General features: G+C 33.4%; 1 protein-coding gene, 1 long non-coding RNA gene and 1 pseudogene across 8 annotated transcripts; 1 reads left to right on the forward strand and 2 right to left on the reverse strand.

Moving 5' to 3' along the window:
- Positions 1-668: 668 nt before the first annotated feature.
- Positions 669-3,222, forward strand: LOC108832503 (uncharacterized). 7 transcript variants are annotated; one of them, XR_001946508.2, is made up of 7 exons: positions 669-852; positions 948-1,530; positions 1,615-1,710; positions 1,802-2,131; positions 2,453-2,579; positions 2,679-2,850; positions 2,942-3,222. It is a non-coding gene; the product is annotated as an uncharacterized LOC108832503 (long non-coding RNA). The 7 variants fall into 7 exon arrangements; XR_001946509.2 differs by having other exon boundaries at positions 3,136-3,222; XR_008943212.1 differs by having other exon boundaries at positions 670-852; positions 948-1,061; positions 1,258-1,530; positions 2,679-3,222.
- A 3,703-nt stretch (positions 3,223-6,925) lies between these two features.
- On the reverse strand, positions 6,926-9,626 carry LOC130510017 (uncharacterized). The gene is made up of 9 exons (XM_057006352.1): positions 9,339-9,626; positions 9,119-9,247; positions 8,973-9,040; positions 8,800-8,874; positions 8,628-8,744; positions 8,476-8,533; positions 7,915-8,356; positions 7,154-7,703; positions 6,926-7,064 (listed from the first exon to the last, which is right to left on the reverse strand). The coding sequence occupies exons 1-9, from the start codon at positions 9,624-9,626 to the stop codon at positions 6,926-6,928; spliced, it is 1,866 nt and encodes a 621-aa protein (XP_056862332.1).
- A 7,848-nt stretch (positions 9,627-17,474) lies between these two features.
- On the reverse strand, positions 17,475-19,482 carry LOC108832502 (WEB family protein At2g40480-like; annotated as a pseudogene).
- Between the last annotated feature and the right edge of the window lie 9 nt (positions 19,483-19,491).

Here is a 19,491-nt window from a genome sequence, read left to right on the forward strand (position 1 = left end):
TTATGCTAATATAATTAGAAAGTACATATGTTTATGTTAAATATTTTAGACAGTTAGAAATTTATTTTAATTTGGAAGAAAATATATTTAGATTTTGTAATTAAAAACTGTAGATTTTCTTATTTTAAAATTACATATTGCACTAAAAAAATATAATCTATTAATTTAGAATCTTATCTTTATGATAAAAGTCGTGACTTAAGTTTTGAACCTATACATTTATTAATTAATAATATATTAGATATATTCAACTCTGAAAATTCTGTTACATTACTAATTAAAACTTACCAACTATTTCGAAAACATAACCGAAGTACCAAATGACATTCAATTTCGGCATACAAAATATCTATATCTGAGATACACAATACAATACAATATATCTGAAATCATTTCATCGTGTTACGTTTCTTTACATTTATTATTAATGCATCATCTAACATTTCATTGTGAACACAATCTATTATTATAAAGAAAAGGAGACTCCCTTCTCCTCTTGCCACCTCATAAAATAGGTTAAGAGGAGTGCGACACGTGTCCCTCCACTCAAAACTCTGAGTTTCATTTAAATGTTTTGCTCTTCGGGTTGGGCTTCCGAAACAAACGTAACTGGGCCTGTTATAATAATAGATTCAATTATATTTTATGTTATGCTTTACATTATGCGCTGCGTTTAGACAAGTTTTGTTTTGTGTAGACCTTTGGTCCTCGCTGTAGACTTATCGTCTCCTTCGTCTCCCGATATCAGAGAAACGGAACCATCAGATTTGATCATCTCATTAAACGATCACCACGATGTAGAATCAATGCGAGAATTAATTTTCGACTGGCGATGGATACGAGTATAAGAAGGTAAGCGTGGTTATTCTCATTCTTTTCGTTACTCTTACCAAAAAAAAAAACCCTAAGATATGGCTAACGCTTTGGTTCTCCTCTCCAATCTCCAGGCCGGCCGATCCTCTTCCACCGTCGAAGTCCGCTTGCTCCGCTTCTGGGAGGCGAAGAACGTCCGCCGTGGTGGGGAGCTCATGGGCGTCGACATGCTTTTGGTTGATTCTCAGGTTTCGTGTTAACACCCCCCTTTTTTGTTTAGTTAGACCGCCGGAATGTTCCACCACTATGAGCCTGCTCTAATCCATTATATCATTAGCAGTGTCTGTTTGTATTAATCTCCTTTTTTTTTGATTCCACCCCGATCGATTATTATTTTGAGAAGTCGATGTCGTCATGTTGTGTGTTCTTGCTGTCTGAATAAAGCTTTCCAGTTTGCATCTTCGCGCATGAGAGATTAATTATTGAGAGACCAAATCGTTTTGGCCGTAGGTGATACCTAAATTTATGTGGTTCTTTGTCTTCTTCGTTCTCTGGTGATAAAAACAACAATCTTTGAGTGAAGCTCCGACTGCGTCGTTTGGTATTCGATTCATCGCCGTTATCAAACATTTTAACTCCATCGATCCACATCCAGCACGATCTGACATTCAATGCAAATTATCCCACTGAGAGTCGTGTATCTCCACCTATAAAAAGGTAAGCTTTCATCCCTTGAAATCCTCACAATTTGTTCTTTTCAGTTTGTTTTTATTGTGGGCTTTTCTGACCTTTCGTTTCTAGGGTTCGTGTCTACTGCAAGCTCTGATTAGGTCAAGCAACAATGGAGGTTATAAAAGGTTGTATGAGACGTTAGTGATGAGTAATCTTTGCGTCGATGTTAGTGTCGTTTCGTCTGAAATTCATCTCCTTTGATACGTTACAGGAAGCATTGATTCGTCGCCACTAACAACCTTCTTAATATTTCCAGAATGGAAACCTCCGAGGAAGAAGTTCATTGTGAGCTTCACAACCTTGATTTGAGTATGGTTGTGGCGGTGATGAGACTGAAGCGAGCCATAGAGTCCATTGAAGGAAAGATCAAAACTTTGCAGAGATGGGAGATTTTCAAAGAGATCGTTAAAACTCAAATCAGGGAATCTGTTGCTGATGTCAACCTTTGTGTAGCCGTCGTGGTGCCTTCTTGTGGCGAGCGTCAAGATAGGGTAAAGCTATCCGATATGTCCGTCGTTTCTGGTGGTTCACTGTTATACTCCCACGATCAGTTCTGTTTTCAACTCCATAAAATGGAATCAAACGAGTAAGAACTCTTCGATTAGTCACATATTTTTGGGTTTCTTGATTCGGAGGTTAGGAAATTAATTCCTCTCACGTATTAATTTGCCATTTTCACTTTTGATCTCAGGTTATGCAACAACTTAGCTTTGTTTTTTTTGTTGTAGAATGTATCGACTTAGATATGCTGTTTGAAATTGAGTTCATTGTTTAAACTGGATCGTATTTGGGAATGTGATTAGTCAGTAGCTTTCAAATGAAATGATCGTAATCTAGAAGATTTGTTTTCTTTCTTTTTTCTCTTTGATGTGTTGAGGTTCTGTTTTTTTTTTTTTTTGAGATGCAGATTTAGTTGTAGCGAAGTCGCGAGATGATAAGAAGATATACATATGTGGCAAAAAGATGAGAATTGTATGGGAACAGTTCCGGTTGCTGGAAAGGACAGTGGTGAATGATGATACTGCCGATGATATGTAATTCCTTTTTAATTGACACTTTCTTCACTCCAGTGTTACTGTTTCCAGCTATTTTATGATGCATATCTTATTTATCATAGTTTTTTTTTGTCTTAGCAATTACAACATATTTCATAAATGGGAGCGAAAAAAGATCTGTTGTGGTGAGGTTACAAAGGGAATCTGTTTTTAGAAAGCATCATGTCCCTACAATTGGTCGTATTACCCTGCTGTAGATAGGGTTGGAGACTTGGAGATGATAAAGCATAAAAGTTCATCCTCTAGCAAGGTAGTTTAGTAACCATGTTCTTATGATCATATCTATCTTCTACACCATTACGGTCCCCTTTTAAGGTATTGTTTTCTCTTTGAAAAATCAGGTCGTGGTTGTTCACAACAGAAAAGTTATAACATATATAGTCATGGATCGCATTGTTTGGCTTGAACGTGGGTTCTCTAGATAATAGATATTATATAGTAATCGTAGAAGTGTAGAACTTATATCTCACTCTAATTATTATTGTTTGATAGCGCAAAGGGCATGACGCGTATGAGTTTTGTATTTAACAACCAGGTACAGACCAAAATGTATATATACGAACAGATTCAGGGGTTCAGCACAAAAGAGAATCCTCAATGACCATGTTAGTCTTTACTCTTTGATATGGTTCTCTTCGGATTTATATCTAATGGGCTGGTGGAAGTCAAACAATAGACATAATGGTATAATTGTCAGTGTTTAATAAAACACAAAATAATCAGAAATTAATGTATGCATAATGAGTGAATCGACACTGTTTACTTCAAATACAAACGAAACACAATATCTAACCAAATAATTACCCCTTTTATTACTTGATGAAAATAACAATCTCTCCATTCTAATATAAAACATATATAACACAATGAACCAATGAGATATAGTGAAAGTTGTTATAAAAATAGTATTTAACTTACATAAACAATGATAAAATAAATATTGAAATTTGATATAAAATAACAAAATTTAATGTTACATATAATTAAATAGGAATTAAATCATTAAAAAATAAATTAATTAGTTTTAAGGGTAAAATAAATATATTTTACAGTGAACACAAAATGTAAGGTTGTTGTATTTAATTAAATATGATTTTTAAAAAAATACTAAAATAAAATCTCAACCATAATTTTAATACTGATCTAAAACTAAATGTACTATAACCCGATAACAAACAAAAAATAAACAGATGAACCAAACAAAATAAATTACTTAGCCTAAAAATTTGACTAAACAAAAACACAGAAACTAATTAATAGGGACATGTGTCACTCTCTGACTTCCCCCCATTTAATAAGATGGCAACCTCACAAGAGATAAAACCTTATTTTATTTATATAGAAGAGCTCCCAAAGAGAAAGGATATTTGTGATATATAATCATGACTATTGACATACTAATAGAATTGTTCATGGTGATGTAAAACAAAGAATATATTTATGGATTACGAGAGGAATCTAAAATTACTGATTTTTGTGGTGGTTAGAATTGAAGTTCAGAATCCAAAAGATATGACTAGAGAAAGTGGAACTCATACATGCCTTCATAGGAGATAGACATACTTCTTGCGTTAAAAATTGTATCCTACGTTGTCAAAATATGTTTTTATGGTTTGTATTTTAAGTTTCTCTCGACCTGTAATAGTTTTTGGTTTTTTCGATTTAATTAATAAACTGAAATGAAGTAATAAGCCTATTTGAAATTTGTTTTAGTATCTCCTCTGATTAATTGATGTCATAATTATATAGCGCAAAATAGCTTATTTTCCCCCTAAAATAAGAATATGTTTTAACAAAAATAGAGCAAAATATGTTAGCTCAGTCTGGAAGTACAATTTCAAAAATCAAAAACTAATTGAACTTAACAAATACAAAAGTTGGATTACAACTTTAAGCATTAAAAGTCAATAGTTACACAGTTTGGAAGTATGCAATACACAATTATACCAATCGTACTATAATCATGCAAAATACTGTTCGGAACTAAGGAAGAACATAATCGAATAAATTTAGAAATAAACTTCAAAAATATATTTGAAAAATTATCATAATCCCGCGCGAAGCGCGGGGCTTTCCCTAGTATAATCATAAAAGAACTCTTTTATAGTTTAGAAAACAAAACTCTTATATGTAGTATAATACTGCTACATGGGACTAATTTGGACCATTTGTTTATCAATATTTTAATGTATATGAGGATAATAACCGCTATTATAATGAATAGGCTTAAATAAGGCATTGTCTATTTTTGGTACATATAAATTGTCAAATAGTTAGAGCAGTTAAACCAAATCAGCTAATTATGAATTTTCTATATTGTAATAATATTATATTTATCATGTATTTAATTAATAGATTACCCTCACATGTTATTTTTAACCTAATATATAATTCATATATTGTTACTAAAAATTATAAATGCCACAAAATATGGTTAATGTTTATATTGTGTGATTCTCTTTTTTCCATATTAATAACTTATAAAAATAAAACTAATAACATAGAAATCCTAACAAATCAATTTATCAGTAGTATATGAATTTAGATACCCTTTCAAAATATTCAACATTTCAAGAATGGAATGCTTAAACTATGTTTTCGAGATAGATTTACTGAAACAAACTCATCCTAATATTTGTATAAGAAACATATATGATTTACTAATAAATAAATAAGTATGGGAACCACAAGCCACACATTCTAGATTAAAATCAAGTTTAATAAATTTGGGAAAACACTTCCAATACTATTTTATAATAAATTAGTTCCTGATACTAAAAATTTCAAAATTAAAATTCACACAAATTTCAAAATTCAAAATTAAAGTTCTCAATTATTGTTCAATGCAATTTCTGAATTTGAAGTATTTGTGTTTTTTTGATGAAATTTGAAATTTATTGATCATGTAATAACTCATTTACAAAAAAATTAAAGAATCAGACTAGAATTTGTGTTTTTAGTCAGCTTTAAAATAGAAAAGATGGTGACTAGAGTTTTTTTTAAGTTCCCATTACTTCAAACCACCTTCTCATCAATCATTCCAAGCTGTGTGGTGGCCTATAACGAAGCGATGAAATTATGTTTCTAACAGCTTTACCAATGAGCAGGATTAGTTGTGGTTGTGCAACAGGGTCCATTGCATCGTTAAATATACCATTAATATTTTTTAACAGGGTCCATAAATAATTTGAGACGGCTCTGATGCCGAAGAGAGTTACGCTCCCTCCAAATATTATAGACTGTTGTTTGAAATACCAGTAGAAGGAGAATACTATCCATACGACTACGCTCTCCGCCCTTGATAACACTGAGAGTGTCTTGCTAATCTGGATTGATGCCTGGTCCAATAAGCACTCTTGCTATTTCTCCCAGACCAAATATGAGTAAGAACAAGCAAAATATACATGGTCTCTAGTCTCGTCCCTTTCTCCACAAAATATGCAGTCCTGTCTAATACCCCACACCCTCATTCTATCTCCTGTTGATAACCTTTTCAGAACAGTGTGCCACAAAATGAAGGAGTATCACGTCACATCCTGCTGGAACCAGACACTACCGTGCCAAGTGACCTCTTCCTTCCTACTTCGAATTTGGTCCCACGTGTGCACTACAGAGAAATGATCTTTATAATTACCGATGGAGTGGCGCCATATATAGACATCCTCGTCTTGATCTATTTGTGGAACATGCATAGCTTGAATCTTAGCGTGCAGGTCCTGGAAATGTCTACTTCTCTGACCCCGCACCCTCCATTGACCCTAAGTGACTGCCTCAGAAAATCGAGCTCCTCTTCTCACACCAAGATAACAAGTACCTGTAGCACCAGTTATGTTATAAAGCTTTCCCATCTCCACCCAGTCATCAAACCAGAAAAAGCCTTTTGACCATTCCTTACTACAATTTAAATGAAAGGATAAGCCAACTGTCTCATACGGAGAAGCTTTCTTCAAATCCACGAACCTTTATTTTCCTCCCTAATGTCCCAAAACGAACTCTGCTGCAGCAAATAATGTTGCACCCAAGAAATCCACAATGAACCTGATTGAGTGAACAGTCGGCATATTAAAGATAGAGCAAAGAATTTTGATGAGTCTTGAAGCCTACGCAGACCTAACCCTCCTTCTGACTTCGGATAAGACAAATCCTCCCACTTGACCTTAGCCTTCTTAGTCTGATGTGAAGATCCAGACCATAAAAATGCATTACACAAGCTCTCAATCGCTTCATAGCATCCCATAGGAAGAATAAAAGCAGAACTCCAAAAGCTTACTATGCTGGATACCACAGACTTGATTAATTGTAACCTATCCGCGAAAGAAAGTCAATTATTCTTCCAATCCAACATTATGTTCCTTATCTTGTCTATCAAAGGCTCGTAGTCTGATTTTGAGAGCACTTTCGTTTTTAGGGGATGTCCTAGATACCAGATGGGTAAAGTTCCAACATTGATTCCCTGCCGAGTAGCTTCATCATACATACCCACCAAGTTAGTTCCTGACGCATATAAGGACGATTTCGAAGCATTAATGTGTAGACCAGACAACTATGCAAACCTGTCCATAGTCTCCATCACACTTTTCAGGGAACGGTCAGTGCCATCCGTAAACACTAGGATGTCATCGACAAAACTTAAATGAGTTAACTGGACTGTTTTATACTGTGGGTGGTATCCAAACTGTCCTTCCAAAGCCGCCTTGTTGAGTAGCTTTGAGAGAACATTATTTAGTATCACATACAGATAAGGAGACAGAGAACAACCCTGTCTAATAATACCTTTAGCATTAGAGAAGAACCCTTCCAGATTTCCGTTTACAACAACAGAGAAAGAAGCCGTGGAGATACAAACCATGATCCAATGAATAAACTGAGCTGGCAGACGCACTTCCCTGAGAACTGAGGAGATGAAGGACCACTTAACAGTATCAAATGCTTTGGATATGTCAAATTTAATAGCACATTTGTTCGTATTGGTCTTCTTGTGGTAGCCGTTTACCAACTCTAAAACTAACAAAACATTCTCCAGCAGCAATCTACCCTTAATAAAAGCACATTGGTTAGCTTCAATAGCTTCGGGCAAGAGTGCCTTCAGGCGATTGACAAGAACTTTGGATATGCCCTTGTATAACAAATTACAGCAGACTATGGGCCGATAATCTTTCATAGTCTGAGCAGTTTCTGACTAGGGAATGAGAGATAAGATCGTTGTGTTGACACCCGTTGGAAGAAACCCAAATAAGAAGAATGATTGTATAGGTGTAATAAAGTCTTGATCTATAACTAGCAAGCTGCCACAAAAAAAAATTCCTTGGTGTACCCATTAGGACAGGAAACCTTATCATTAGGAGAAGAGAGTGTAGAGCTGCCTGTATCTCTGCTGCGGAGATGGGGGCGATCAACTGAGAAGTTGTCGAAGTAGAAAAACAATAACTGAGAAGGTCTCGGGTTGCGTGTGCTTCCACTCCTAACGGATCTTGCACTTGAAGAAAGCGTTGAAAATGCATCACAGACTCTTGTTTAATATCATCAGTCGAAGTTAGAGTCGCTCCAGTTGCAGAAATAAGCACTCTAATTGCATTTTGGGCTGCCCGGGAATGTACTGCTTTGTGGAAGAAAGCTGTATTATTATCCCCTGTCTCGATACATCTGATACAAGACTTTTGCCCATAAAATTTCTCCTCAATTCTAGCCAGCTTGTTCCACCTATCAGAGGCGAATACAGCTGCTGCAGGGGTGATGAGGTTTGGATCTTGAAGTAACTGATTTTTGCAGACACACATCAATTCATACTTGCTTAGTGCGAGCAGGAAGATCACCGTAATGTACTCTGTTCATAGCTCTCATTTCAAATTTCAGGAGCTTCAGCTTTTTCTTAGACAATCCTAGAGAAGCTCTCGAATGATACAACTCGTTCGTACTTGCCTAGACCTTTTTCACTGTAGGAAGAAATTCCTCATGTTCTATTAAATAGTTGAAAAACGGAATGGCTTCCTCATCTCCTCCTGAGAATCTGAAAGATAAACCACACACCTCGCGTGATCAGAGATTCCTCCAGCTTCAAACTTAGCATAAGATTGTGGGAAACAACGCAACCAATCTCCATTAATGAGAGCCCTATCCAAATTATTTTTTAGAGGGTCTTCTTCCCTTTTATTCCACCATGTAAACAAAGCTCCAATGTAAGCCAAATCTTTGAGATTACAGTCCTGCATCATATCCTGAAACTATCTCATCCCCATTTGATTTGTCATATAATCTTGTGCCCGCAAGTGCTCTCCTGATTCCAGGGTGACATTGAAGTCCCCCAACAAGATCCACGGCATGTTCAAATGACTATAAGCAGCTTGTGTGTTCCTCATGTCCTCCCAAAGTTACCTTCTCCCACCCTCTGTATTTGAAGCATACACTGCAGAGCATATGAATTGTTCCCCTATCTCAGGTATCTGAACAGCACAAGTGATGACATGTGAGCTCATATGGAGCCTTGTAACTACCACTTTATGTGACCAGAAAAATCAGACTCGCCCCAACCTGTGATACTCGTAGTTTGTAATCACTTTCCAGCCCGGTAAAGCTGCTTTTATACACTTCTCATGATTTTCCTGCTTCACTCGAGATTCTAGAAGACAGCCAAACAGAGGCTTCTCTGACTGCATCCAACTTCGTATTTCTCTATGTTTGCGTGACATATTGAAGCCATGCATGTTCCATGCAAAAAAAATGACTTCATAACTTTCTAACGGAAGCTTTCTTATGAGTTGTGTGCGCCTTCAAAATTTTCAAATCTCTAGTGTTCACAACTTTCCTCCTCCCTTGCTTGGAAGTGGTTACACCAACTTGTTTGGCTCCCCTCTTAGTGCCTTTTAACGAGACCTCTGTAGTTTCACCTTCCATGACAACCTCACCTTCTTCTATTTCTGGACTCTCTTCTCCTTCTCCCTCCTCTTCTGTAAACGCAAGAACATTAAATCTAGAGGTAGAAATGATGAATTCATCTCCCTCTTTCTTTCCCTTCTCACGCCTCTCCATTCCTATTCCTGATCAGAGCTTGGGCTGCAGGGTCTCCCATTAACATGCGCCCACCCTTGCTGATCCCCTTCAAACACAAAAGCTTCGATACCACATTCTTTGGTTGTCTGCTCCACTGTCATGATTCCCTCCATTCGGACCTCTCCGACCTTGCCATTTATATTCTCTCCATTTTGCTGTAGAGTAATGGGATAAGCCTCAAGTTCCTTCAACAGATCACTGACAACAACATTTGGATTACTCTCTTACTCATCCCCACTTACAGCTACCTTACTATGACCCACATTGTGTTCATCACTCTTTCTCTCCTACACATTCTTATTCAAGATCTTAACTTTTTCAGACTTGCATTCCATACCCTTGTGGCCCCAAGCTAGACAGACATTACACTTTGACGGCAGCCAAGGAAGCCAACCTCCACTATGACTTCCTTACCATCGCTATCCATGAAACTGATCTTATCCATTAGAGCCTTATGCAGATTTACCTCCACAAGGACCCTTGCTACATCAAGACGTGTTCATCTCTCGGTGTTGCGGTGCATCTTCACATATTTTCCAACAGCTCGAGATTGACATCGAAGACCTTTTGTTGAGAATATATTGTTTGGCACTCCTTTGAGATCAATCCACATTGTCATCGCTGTTAGGTCTGGTGGAACATAGGCTGTTTCTGGAGACCAATCGTTCACCACCAAGGGAATATCAGCGATGTGCCAATACTTTCGGTGGAGCACTCGACTTCTCGTCTGAGCATTCTCAATCCTGAAAAGCACAGTGTTCTTCTCAATATGGGGGCTACCCTTTGCTTGCGTCCAAATACTGTTAACTGTAGCGTGGATAGACCCAATGTGCGGTGCATTTCTAATGAAGTGCCCGACAACATAGCATATCCATAGTGGATTTGGATCTGAGAGAATCGTTGCTGGAATCTCCATTGATTCATCAACTATGGATATGCTATGTGGATTTGGATCTGAGATGGAGAGAATCGTTGCTGAATCCACTATGGACAACATAGCATATCCATAGTGGATTTGGATCTGAGAGAATCGTTGCTGGAATCACCCTGAAATCGTTACTGTTTCAGTCGCCTTAAAATCTATGCCACCCTGAAATCGCCGTCATCCTAAATTGTTCGTATTTTTTTGAATATCTATTGAATGAGACTTTTACTCATATGTTTTTATGATTATATGTATTTTTATTGTAAAATTTTAAACCATTGATAAAAAAAAATTTAATGTGAGACTTTTAACAATTTTAGTAATTTATAATCATTGTTGTAAATTTAAATTATAACATATATAAAATGTAACTTTTATTATATAGTTTGTATGATTGTTTATTTTATGTTAATAATATACAATTAGAAATAAATGATGGATACTATAAAAATTGTTATCAAATCTTTATTATTAAATCATTTATTGCCATACATACTTTAATCATATTATTAATCATATCAGGTAATCTTGTATAGGTAATTTCGTACCTTTTATTTAAAAAAAAAGAATGAAAGATATTAATTACGCATTATTAATTAATTTTATGATTAGTTTGATGAGAATTTATTTGTAATATATATTTAATGGACCAACATATTTATCTAGAAACTTTGAGAAGCATTTTAGTGATGACACATGTCATATCTACAATATTATAATATTTTTCTTTTTAATATGTAAGGTTTGTTTTAACATTTGATTTTAATTTATAAGATTTACAAAAGTGCAACAATTAAATCATTTTAAATAAATTTTAAATAAGTATAAATAATTTAAAAGGAAAAAGTTGGTCGCTGGCAATATAAAAATGAAAAAAACAGTTCACGATCAGTTGCAGCGATCAGCCGCACAATAATTAAACGAACAAAACATCCACTTTTGGAGTGAAGTCGCATAATAATAATAACTAGGTAGAGACCTGTGCTTTGCGCAGGGTGAGAATTTATAAAAGATAATAAAATTAAATTTCCATTTCTGTACACATTATATAGAAAATGTACATAATTTTTTTCATCTTTTTTGTCGGCATGTAATTTTTAATCGTAGGTATCTATTTAGAACATCCATTCAGTTCGGAGTGGAATTTATAAAAAAAAATATTTATGTTTTCCAAATTATAAAAGAATGACTTCTAAAATATGTATTTTATCAATGTAGAAACATAAAAATTAACTTAAGCTTCATTATAAAAGCAAAAAACAGTTCCAGTATTATTAAAGGCTTTCAAACCGGAAACAAAGTTAAAAACAACTATTTGCAAAGTTAAAGAGAAGAAAACAATATAGTTGCGATAGTTTGTTTGTGTAAAGAAATTGATTAGGTAGTCTGTTAATATATAGTTATATGGTGGGATCAATTAAATGAATCACATAAATTCAACATTTATTTCGTAATAGAATACATATAAACACAATACTTGATCTTCCATTGAACTTACTCTAGCATCGGAAAAAAGATTCCATTGTCTCACCACCCGCAGCCGAATACTATTTCAATAGATGGATAATTTTAACCTTCACCTTCCATATCTTTTTGAAATGCTTCAACTCTGAGATAAGGTTCATCGCATCCATGAAAATTCAGTAGGTTTAAGGTTGAATGAGTGACAAACTGGACCACATGACATTTTCTTATATAGGTGTAAAAGTCGTTTTATGGAATATATTCCTACGATCTGATAATTATGAACATATATCTTGCTTGTCAATCACTCATTCAGTTAATACAGTAATTAACGCATATCACATTAAGTTCACCAATTTAAATAGCGTGATTGACTTCAAATTAGTTAATACTATATATATGATTGCCAAATATAAGGCTAACTGTGCTAGAAAATATTTTAAATAATTCCGAAACTAAAGATGGCAAGAAAGACTGTATTAAACACACAAATAAGATCCACTTTCTAGGCTATATTCATTTTTACTTTACCTGCGTAATATTCTTTCTTTAAGGAATTCTTTAACCATAATTTCAATTCGGTGTGGTTATTTTTGCAAGTCTTGTTAAGCACAAATATCTGGTTTGGGTTTTCAAATGTGGATTTTGAATGAGAGTAGCATAACGAAAAATTAATGATATAACCGTTATAACATTTTTAAATAATGATTTTGGTTTGGGTTTTCACTTTTAGATAATGATATAACGAAAGATTAGTTATATAACCAGATAATGTGGTAAACAATGTAATTACATAATGTGGTGATCATAACCGAGTTAAGTATAATTAAAAAAATATTAGTCATGGTTTTTGGAGAAGACTTATAAAATACTACACATGGTTTTTATACACATGATTGACTACATATTATATTATAATTATCATATCAATTCGTGGAGTAAAAAATAAACAATACAAAATATCAAAAAATATATGGTTCAGTAATTTACTTAGACAGTACATATAATATCATATCATATAGTTATATTGTTTACGTGTGTCAACCTATCTTTTTTTTTTTTGCAGACAGTCCAGAATATAAAGAATGGAGAAACTGATAATTACATCGGTTACGAATACTCCGTCTATAGTTGGTTCGTTATGTAAAAATAGTCAACTATCGAGTTACCAAAAAAAAGTCAACAATCTAAGTATATAGTAAAATAGCAATACGCCAAATGTGGATCTTAGATGAGAGTGACATATTATGTAATTAGTCTAGTAAATAATGGGGAATAGATTAGTTAGGTTGAGAATCATTGTGAATCTGCCATCTCAGCATGGTATGGCTGTAAATAAATTATATTTTAAAGGTTATTCCTTTAAAATGTTTCTCTATTAATAAGAAAGAAATATAAATATTGTAATGTTGCCTTTGAATGGAACAAAGAATCGAAACTGTTAGGAGTGACCTGGGTGGTTCGTAACCATAGAGGTGTGGTAAGTTCCCATAGTAGAAGAACCTTCTCTAATGTGCGTCAGTTGGAAGAAGCGAGGTTTATTACTCTGGGATGGGCTGTAGAGAGCATGACGAGCATGCATTATAACAAGATTATCTTCGCTGGTGATTTCAAAGAGATCTTCTTGGCAATGAAAAAACCTCATGAATGGCCAGATTTGAGATACCAAGGAGAGGAAATCAAAAGGGTGTTAGAGTTGATGGTGGAATATCAACTGAAGTTTGTGAGAATTGAGGAGAACAGATGAGCGACTTTCATCGCGCAAAGCGTAACGAGAAAAGGCCGAACCAGATCCCATGTGGCAAATGGGCATCCAGATTGGCTTTTTGAGTTATTTGTAAATGAAAGTCGGTTTCTCTAACTCTTCCTTAGATGTTTTTGGAGCTTGTGGCTCGGTTTTCCCATGTTTCGTGTGAAGCAAGGGAGTTGTGTTATTGTTGTAGTAGAGTGGAGGTGAGTCTCTATCAACATTTGTATTTCATATATTCGTATTAATGAATTTAGAAGTTGTTTTTTTTTTTGCTAAATTATAATGAATTTAGAAGTTAAAAAAATAAAAAAAGTTACATGATTCCTATTTGCATTCCTGATATATTAACTCAATAACTTAATCTAAACCAACGTCACAATAATCATACATTTCATCTATCGTGATGACTACTTTTGTTACTACAATTTATTAAATATCTAGAGAACACGATTAATAATACACTAGATTTTGACCCGCGCTTTTGAAGCGCGGAATATTTTACGATGAAAAATTTTACTAATAATTTAACAAATATTTTGGTAATTTTTAAAGAGTGTGTATTTAAAATATTTTTGTATTTAAATCAGTATTTTTAAATTCAACCCGATTGTGATTATACCGATTAATCCGGAGATCTGACAATTCAATTTATGTTTTTAAAATATTCATATTAAAAAATCACTAAAACCCGAGACTAACCGATTGAACTGATGGATGACCGATATGTAATCTAATTGAATTTAAATTGTAAAAGTTTCATAATTTGTAATCTTATAATCGAAATTTTAAAGTTCACTATTTTGCAATTTTATGAAATTATGACGTTTCTACAAATTTTAAAGAGAAAATGATATATATAAATAATTAAGATTAATTATTGTATTATTTGGAAACATTGATAGTAGTATAAAAATATATTGTTTGGAAATATTGATAGTAGTATAAAGAAATAAGTATATTGTTTGAAACATTGATAGATTATAAAGAAATAAGTATATTGTTTGGAAACATGGATAGTAGTATAAAGAAAGGAACATTAGTGATTTAATGTATGTTTAACTATAAAGTATAAATGTGTATTTAATTAAAAACTTACAAAATAAATGTTAGGTCCAACAGAATGTTTCTGTTTTAATAAGATAGATTAGTATATTTAAAATAGTCAAACTATATGTACAACTATGAACGACTTTTGGTAATATTATTTTACATTTTACGTGCGGGTCATTAGAATCATCATTCAATTAGATGGTAAAAGACTCCCAAACTGACTATATTAACATTTTATATGGTCATTTTTCTTCAAAAAAAAAAAGAGAAAAGAAAAACATTCATACGTATAACTACGTGACTAATGACACTGAGTATAACCAACACAATCACCATTCAATTATATTAACATTCATAAGCCTATATTAAACAATAGATGTATATAAATCACTTGTGATGAAAATAAACATATGCTAACTACACTATGATTTGACATACAACCGTGTATAAATTTTCATATATTACATAGTCAGTTATTTGTATAGTATTTTATGGTGCATTAGTTTGGGGAAACGTATATTTAGATTATTAGATTATATGGATATCGCACAACATAATTTTGTGATATTTGTTATAGTTGATTTTAAAAATGATAGGTCAATGTTACTATCGTTCTTTACATAAAAGTTTGTGTAGTTTAAGACAATTTTATGATAATATCATTAGAAAGTATCTATGTTTATATAAATATTTTAGCAATTAGAAACTTAGTTTAATTTAGAAGAAAACTAGAGGGTGGCCCACCCTATGAACGGGTGTGAATTAACACAAATTTATGTTATATTAAAATGTATTTTAATTATAAAAATAGAATTATCTTTAAATTGGATATAGATAAACATAGTTTGTTTTCTAAAATCATATTGTAAATTTATTAATTTTGTTTGGAATTATATTTATTTGTTAATATTTGACATTTGTTTATAATTCTTTCATGTTTGGATTTTTATTTTGTTATCAACTATATTTTATGATACTGTACAATTTTATTTTCAGTATTCATTTCAGTTATATTTTTAATAGAAATATGCTCTCCTTTTGCATTAGCATGAGACTATATGTCTAGTATTTTTATATATTTTCTTAACTTTGTGTGTTAAATTTTAATGTTTAATTGAAGTATATCTGAATGTATTCTATCCCTGATTATGATTATCTCTAACAATGTTTTAGTCAAAAAATTTTTAACTGAATACTAAATTCACATTATTTTTGGCTAATCTAGCATGTTTTATCTTCTCGACTTTTTTTTGGCAGTGTTAATCAGAAAAAAATATTAACATATTTTACTAAATAATTTTTGCAATAGTTGTTTTTATTTGTAATTAGGACCAAAGTCCAAACCAAAATACACTTAACCCTAAAACACATCGGACCAATCTATATAAACAAAATAGTAATACATGGTTTTCGAGCTAAATATTTTAAGACTATAGGATTTATCAGCTTAACTCGTATAAATTAACCTAAAACAATTCTAAAACTTTTTTTGTCAGCCAATTCTAAAACTTAACCATCATATTTATTTATTATCTAAAAAACGGTCATCTAAATTTTTTGATATTTGCATTAATTTGTTTTTGAAGTTTTGACTTAGATTTTATATAAATGTATAGCTTTTAGTGGCGATGAAGGCTTAAAAAATTTATAAGATATATATTAATTTTTTTTTGATTATAAATTTTATATTTATTAATCAAAAAATGAATGGTGAAATTGTGAATGTGACTCAAAACTACTTCAACGAAATAAGAGTATATGTGATTCTAATGCCAAAAGACATCAGAGCATGTGTAAACTTCCAACCAGCGTCGAAGAAGCCCCTCCAATTCATGGTTTCCCGTGTACTTCAGAGATATAATTATGTTGCGGATGAATCTATCAATGCGTCTAGCCAGTGTCTCTACACTCAGCCACTCACCCTGATGACGTCTTGAGTTCCTTACCCTCCAGATATACATTAATTTTTACGCGTGGGTTGCATTATATTTGTGCTACGAACATTTGTCTTTTTCCTTGGAGATGATGTTTATACCATTTGTAGTTGATGACAACTCAATCATTTATCAACTACATATATTTATGTCATTTAAAAAAAATTGTTAGTTTTATATTAATTTCTGTTTTACTTTGAAAATACTATTTTCGAAAGTTAATATTTTCAAAGACATAATTTTTATTCATTTTCTGTTTAGTTAATAATTATTTCTTGTTAAAAATGTTTTATATGATATTATACAGTATTAATTAGTTACAACTGATTAATAACTAAAAGTAATTAATATAGTAAACCTAATTAGAGGATTTTATATAGTTGTTAATTAAAAAAGTCTATGAGAGTAAGTAAACGGTAATTAGATAAAAAAACTATAAATATTTTGTTTTTAAAGTTGAACGGTATTGATAATAAGATATTATTTTTGTTAATGTCAGCAAACGTAAGACACTTATGGTTTGCGATGCAACATAATGGAAATTGACATGCCCTCATGAACATACATACATGCTACAATGTCCTCATGAACATACATACTAAAATGTCAACAAACAATGTGTGCCAAACTTTTTAACGATTATACAATATGCAGCATGCTTCAAAGAAACTTTATAAACATGATATAAATTTATAGTCAAACAATATTCATAATGGTTGGTATTAGAAATATTGTCTTACAGAAGTATAGAAAATTATGTAACCCTAAACTAAAAGACAACATTAGTAACAGTAAAAGCTATTACATATAGGAACTATTTTTTATTTCGGCAGGAAGTCAGAAATTTCTATGCTAATTAGCGGATTTAGTACTTTAGTGGGTTTGACTTACAGGTTTGAAGTCAAAACCTTTTGATGATGTGTCTTTTTTGCCACCCACCAAAAGCCTTCTCAGCTGCCAGTTTATTGCAGCTTCTAAATCTTGTTAACTTTATTTAACTTCTTCGGTAGCTTCCTCATGCTTCTTCAAAATCCCACTTCTTCAGCTATGATTGGTGGAGAAGTCAGTAACATTCCTAAGTCTTCTCGGTGCTAAGGGAGATTCAGGATACCAAAGTCTGAATCGTACTCGCTTTCACCGTTTAATGATGATAACATTTGTTATTTCACCAATCGCAAGTGCTTCGTCTGCTCTTGCAGCTTCTTCCATTGGCTGATAGCAACCAATATCATCTCCGCAGCTCTCAGACAGTTCTTGGTCTGCTGGTTTAGACCCGTTTCATCGGTTTCAGCAACCATCTTCACATGTTCCCTTGTTTCATCTGGAACATGCGGTTTTCCCCTAACTCTGCTTAGCTCCTCAGCTAGAAACACCGCTCCTCCAAAGCCATACGTAAGCTTGGCTCTTGTCTTGTCAAGACAATCTTCTCTTCTTTCATTTTCTACTCGGAGACTCAACAGAGAACTGGATCATCAGAAGATCATCCATGGTTTTACTAAGGTTGATCTTGACTTGCTTCAGTTTCATTAAGATCCGATCGGGAGATGACATGGGATTGTGATTGCAATGCTCATTTTCATCTCTTTGATGTCTAAAATTAGATGTTCAACTGATCTCAAGGATTCCTGATGAAGTTGTCGCTTTAAGTCTTCAACGATCCTCTTAGTCGATCCAAGTGCTTCTAGAACATCCAGAGTTTCCAGCTATTTCTATCAGATCCATCTCTAGTTCTGTTGCATGCTCTTCCATTCTCTTTACGTCAAATCTACCACACCATTCCAAACAATTTTTTTTAAAAACACTATATAAAACTAATATCTAACTCCTAATCCAACTACATAAACACTAATCCCAGACATTTGCTCATAAAGTCTTCAAAGATCAAAATAAAAACAACATCCTTGATACACAATGATCATCACAAGATCACCCACTACAAACACATGCAAGGATTGATACTTAGTGATCATCTCAGAGACAAAACTAACATTCTAGAAGATCTTGATACCTTACACTATATGTTGCTATGAACTCGAGAACGTTAATATATGAAAATTCAATAACTCAATGCCACTCAAGAAATGCTACTCAATTGCAAAATTCTACTCGACTCCATTTTAAAGAACAGTGGACAGTCACCATCAAAGCACCAACTTTAAGTATACAATGCATATTGTATCAATGTGGTTCGTATTGAGCGGTACGAACATTAAAAATGAGCTATTTTAAGAAAACAGAGAAAGAAGAGAACTTACATAATTGTCTTGAAGCTTGAAAGGAACACAATATCCACGGCCACGGTACCAGCTTACCGCCTCCTGAACCGATCCGAATGGAGGAGAAGTATTGATCTGAGCTCTCAAAGCCACTTTCTTTAACCCCGGTACATCAGCCTCGTAAAGGCATAACTCAAAAATCTTGGAGCGGGTTTGGGTATTCACATTATGGATTCTCGGAATGCCATCGGGCGTGACTACCCCAAAGATGGATTGGTGCGGAATTTCAAGAGAATCACTGTTTCAGTAATCATAGTTATTGTCAGAGCAAAACAAAAGAAAGAGAACGTTAAAAGAAAATCCATATGCAGTGTCTGAGCATTGTGATACGACTCATTCTATCCACGTGGGCCAGTTCTCATGGGCCTCTCAACCATTTCGTTTATTAGTGTTTAGGTTCTCTATATTACTCTGAACTCTCTACTGTAATACTCATCGAATACGA

Source organism: Raphanus sativus, chromosome 3 (genome assembly GCF_000801105.2).
Source record: "Raphanus sativus cultivar WK10039 chromosome 3, ASM80110v3, whole genome shotgun sequence".
NCBI lineage: Eukaryota > Viridiplantae > Streptophyta > Magnoliopsida > Brassicales > Brassicaceae > Raphanus > Raphanus sativus.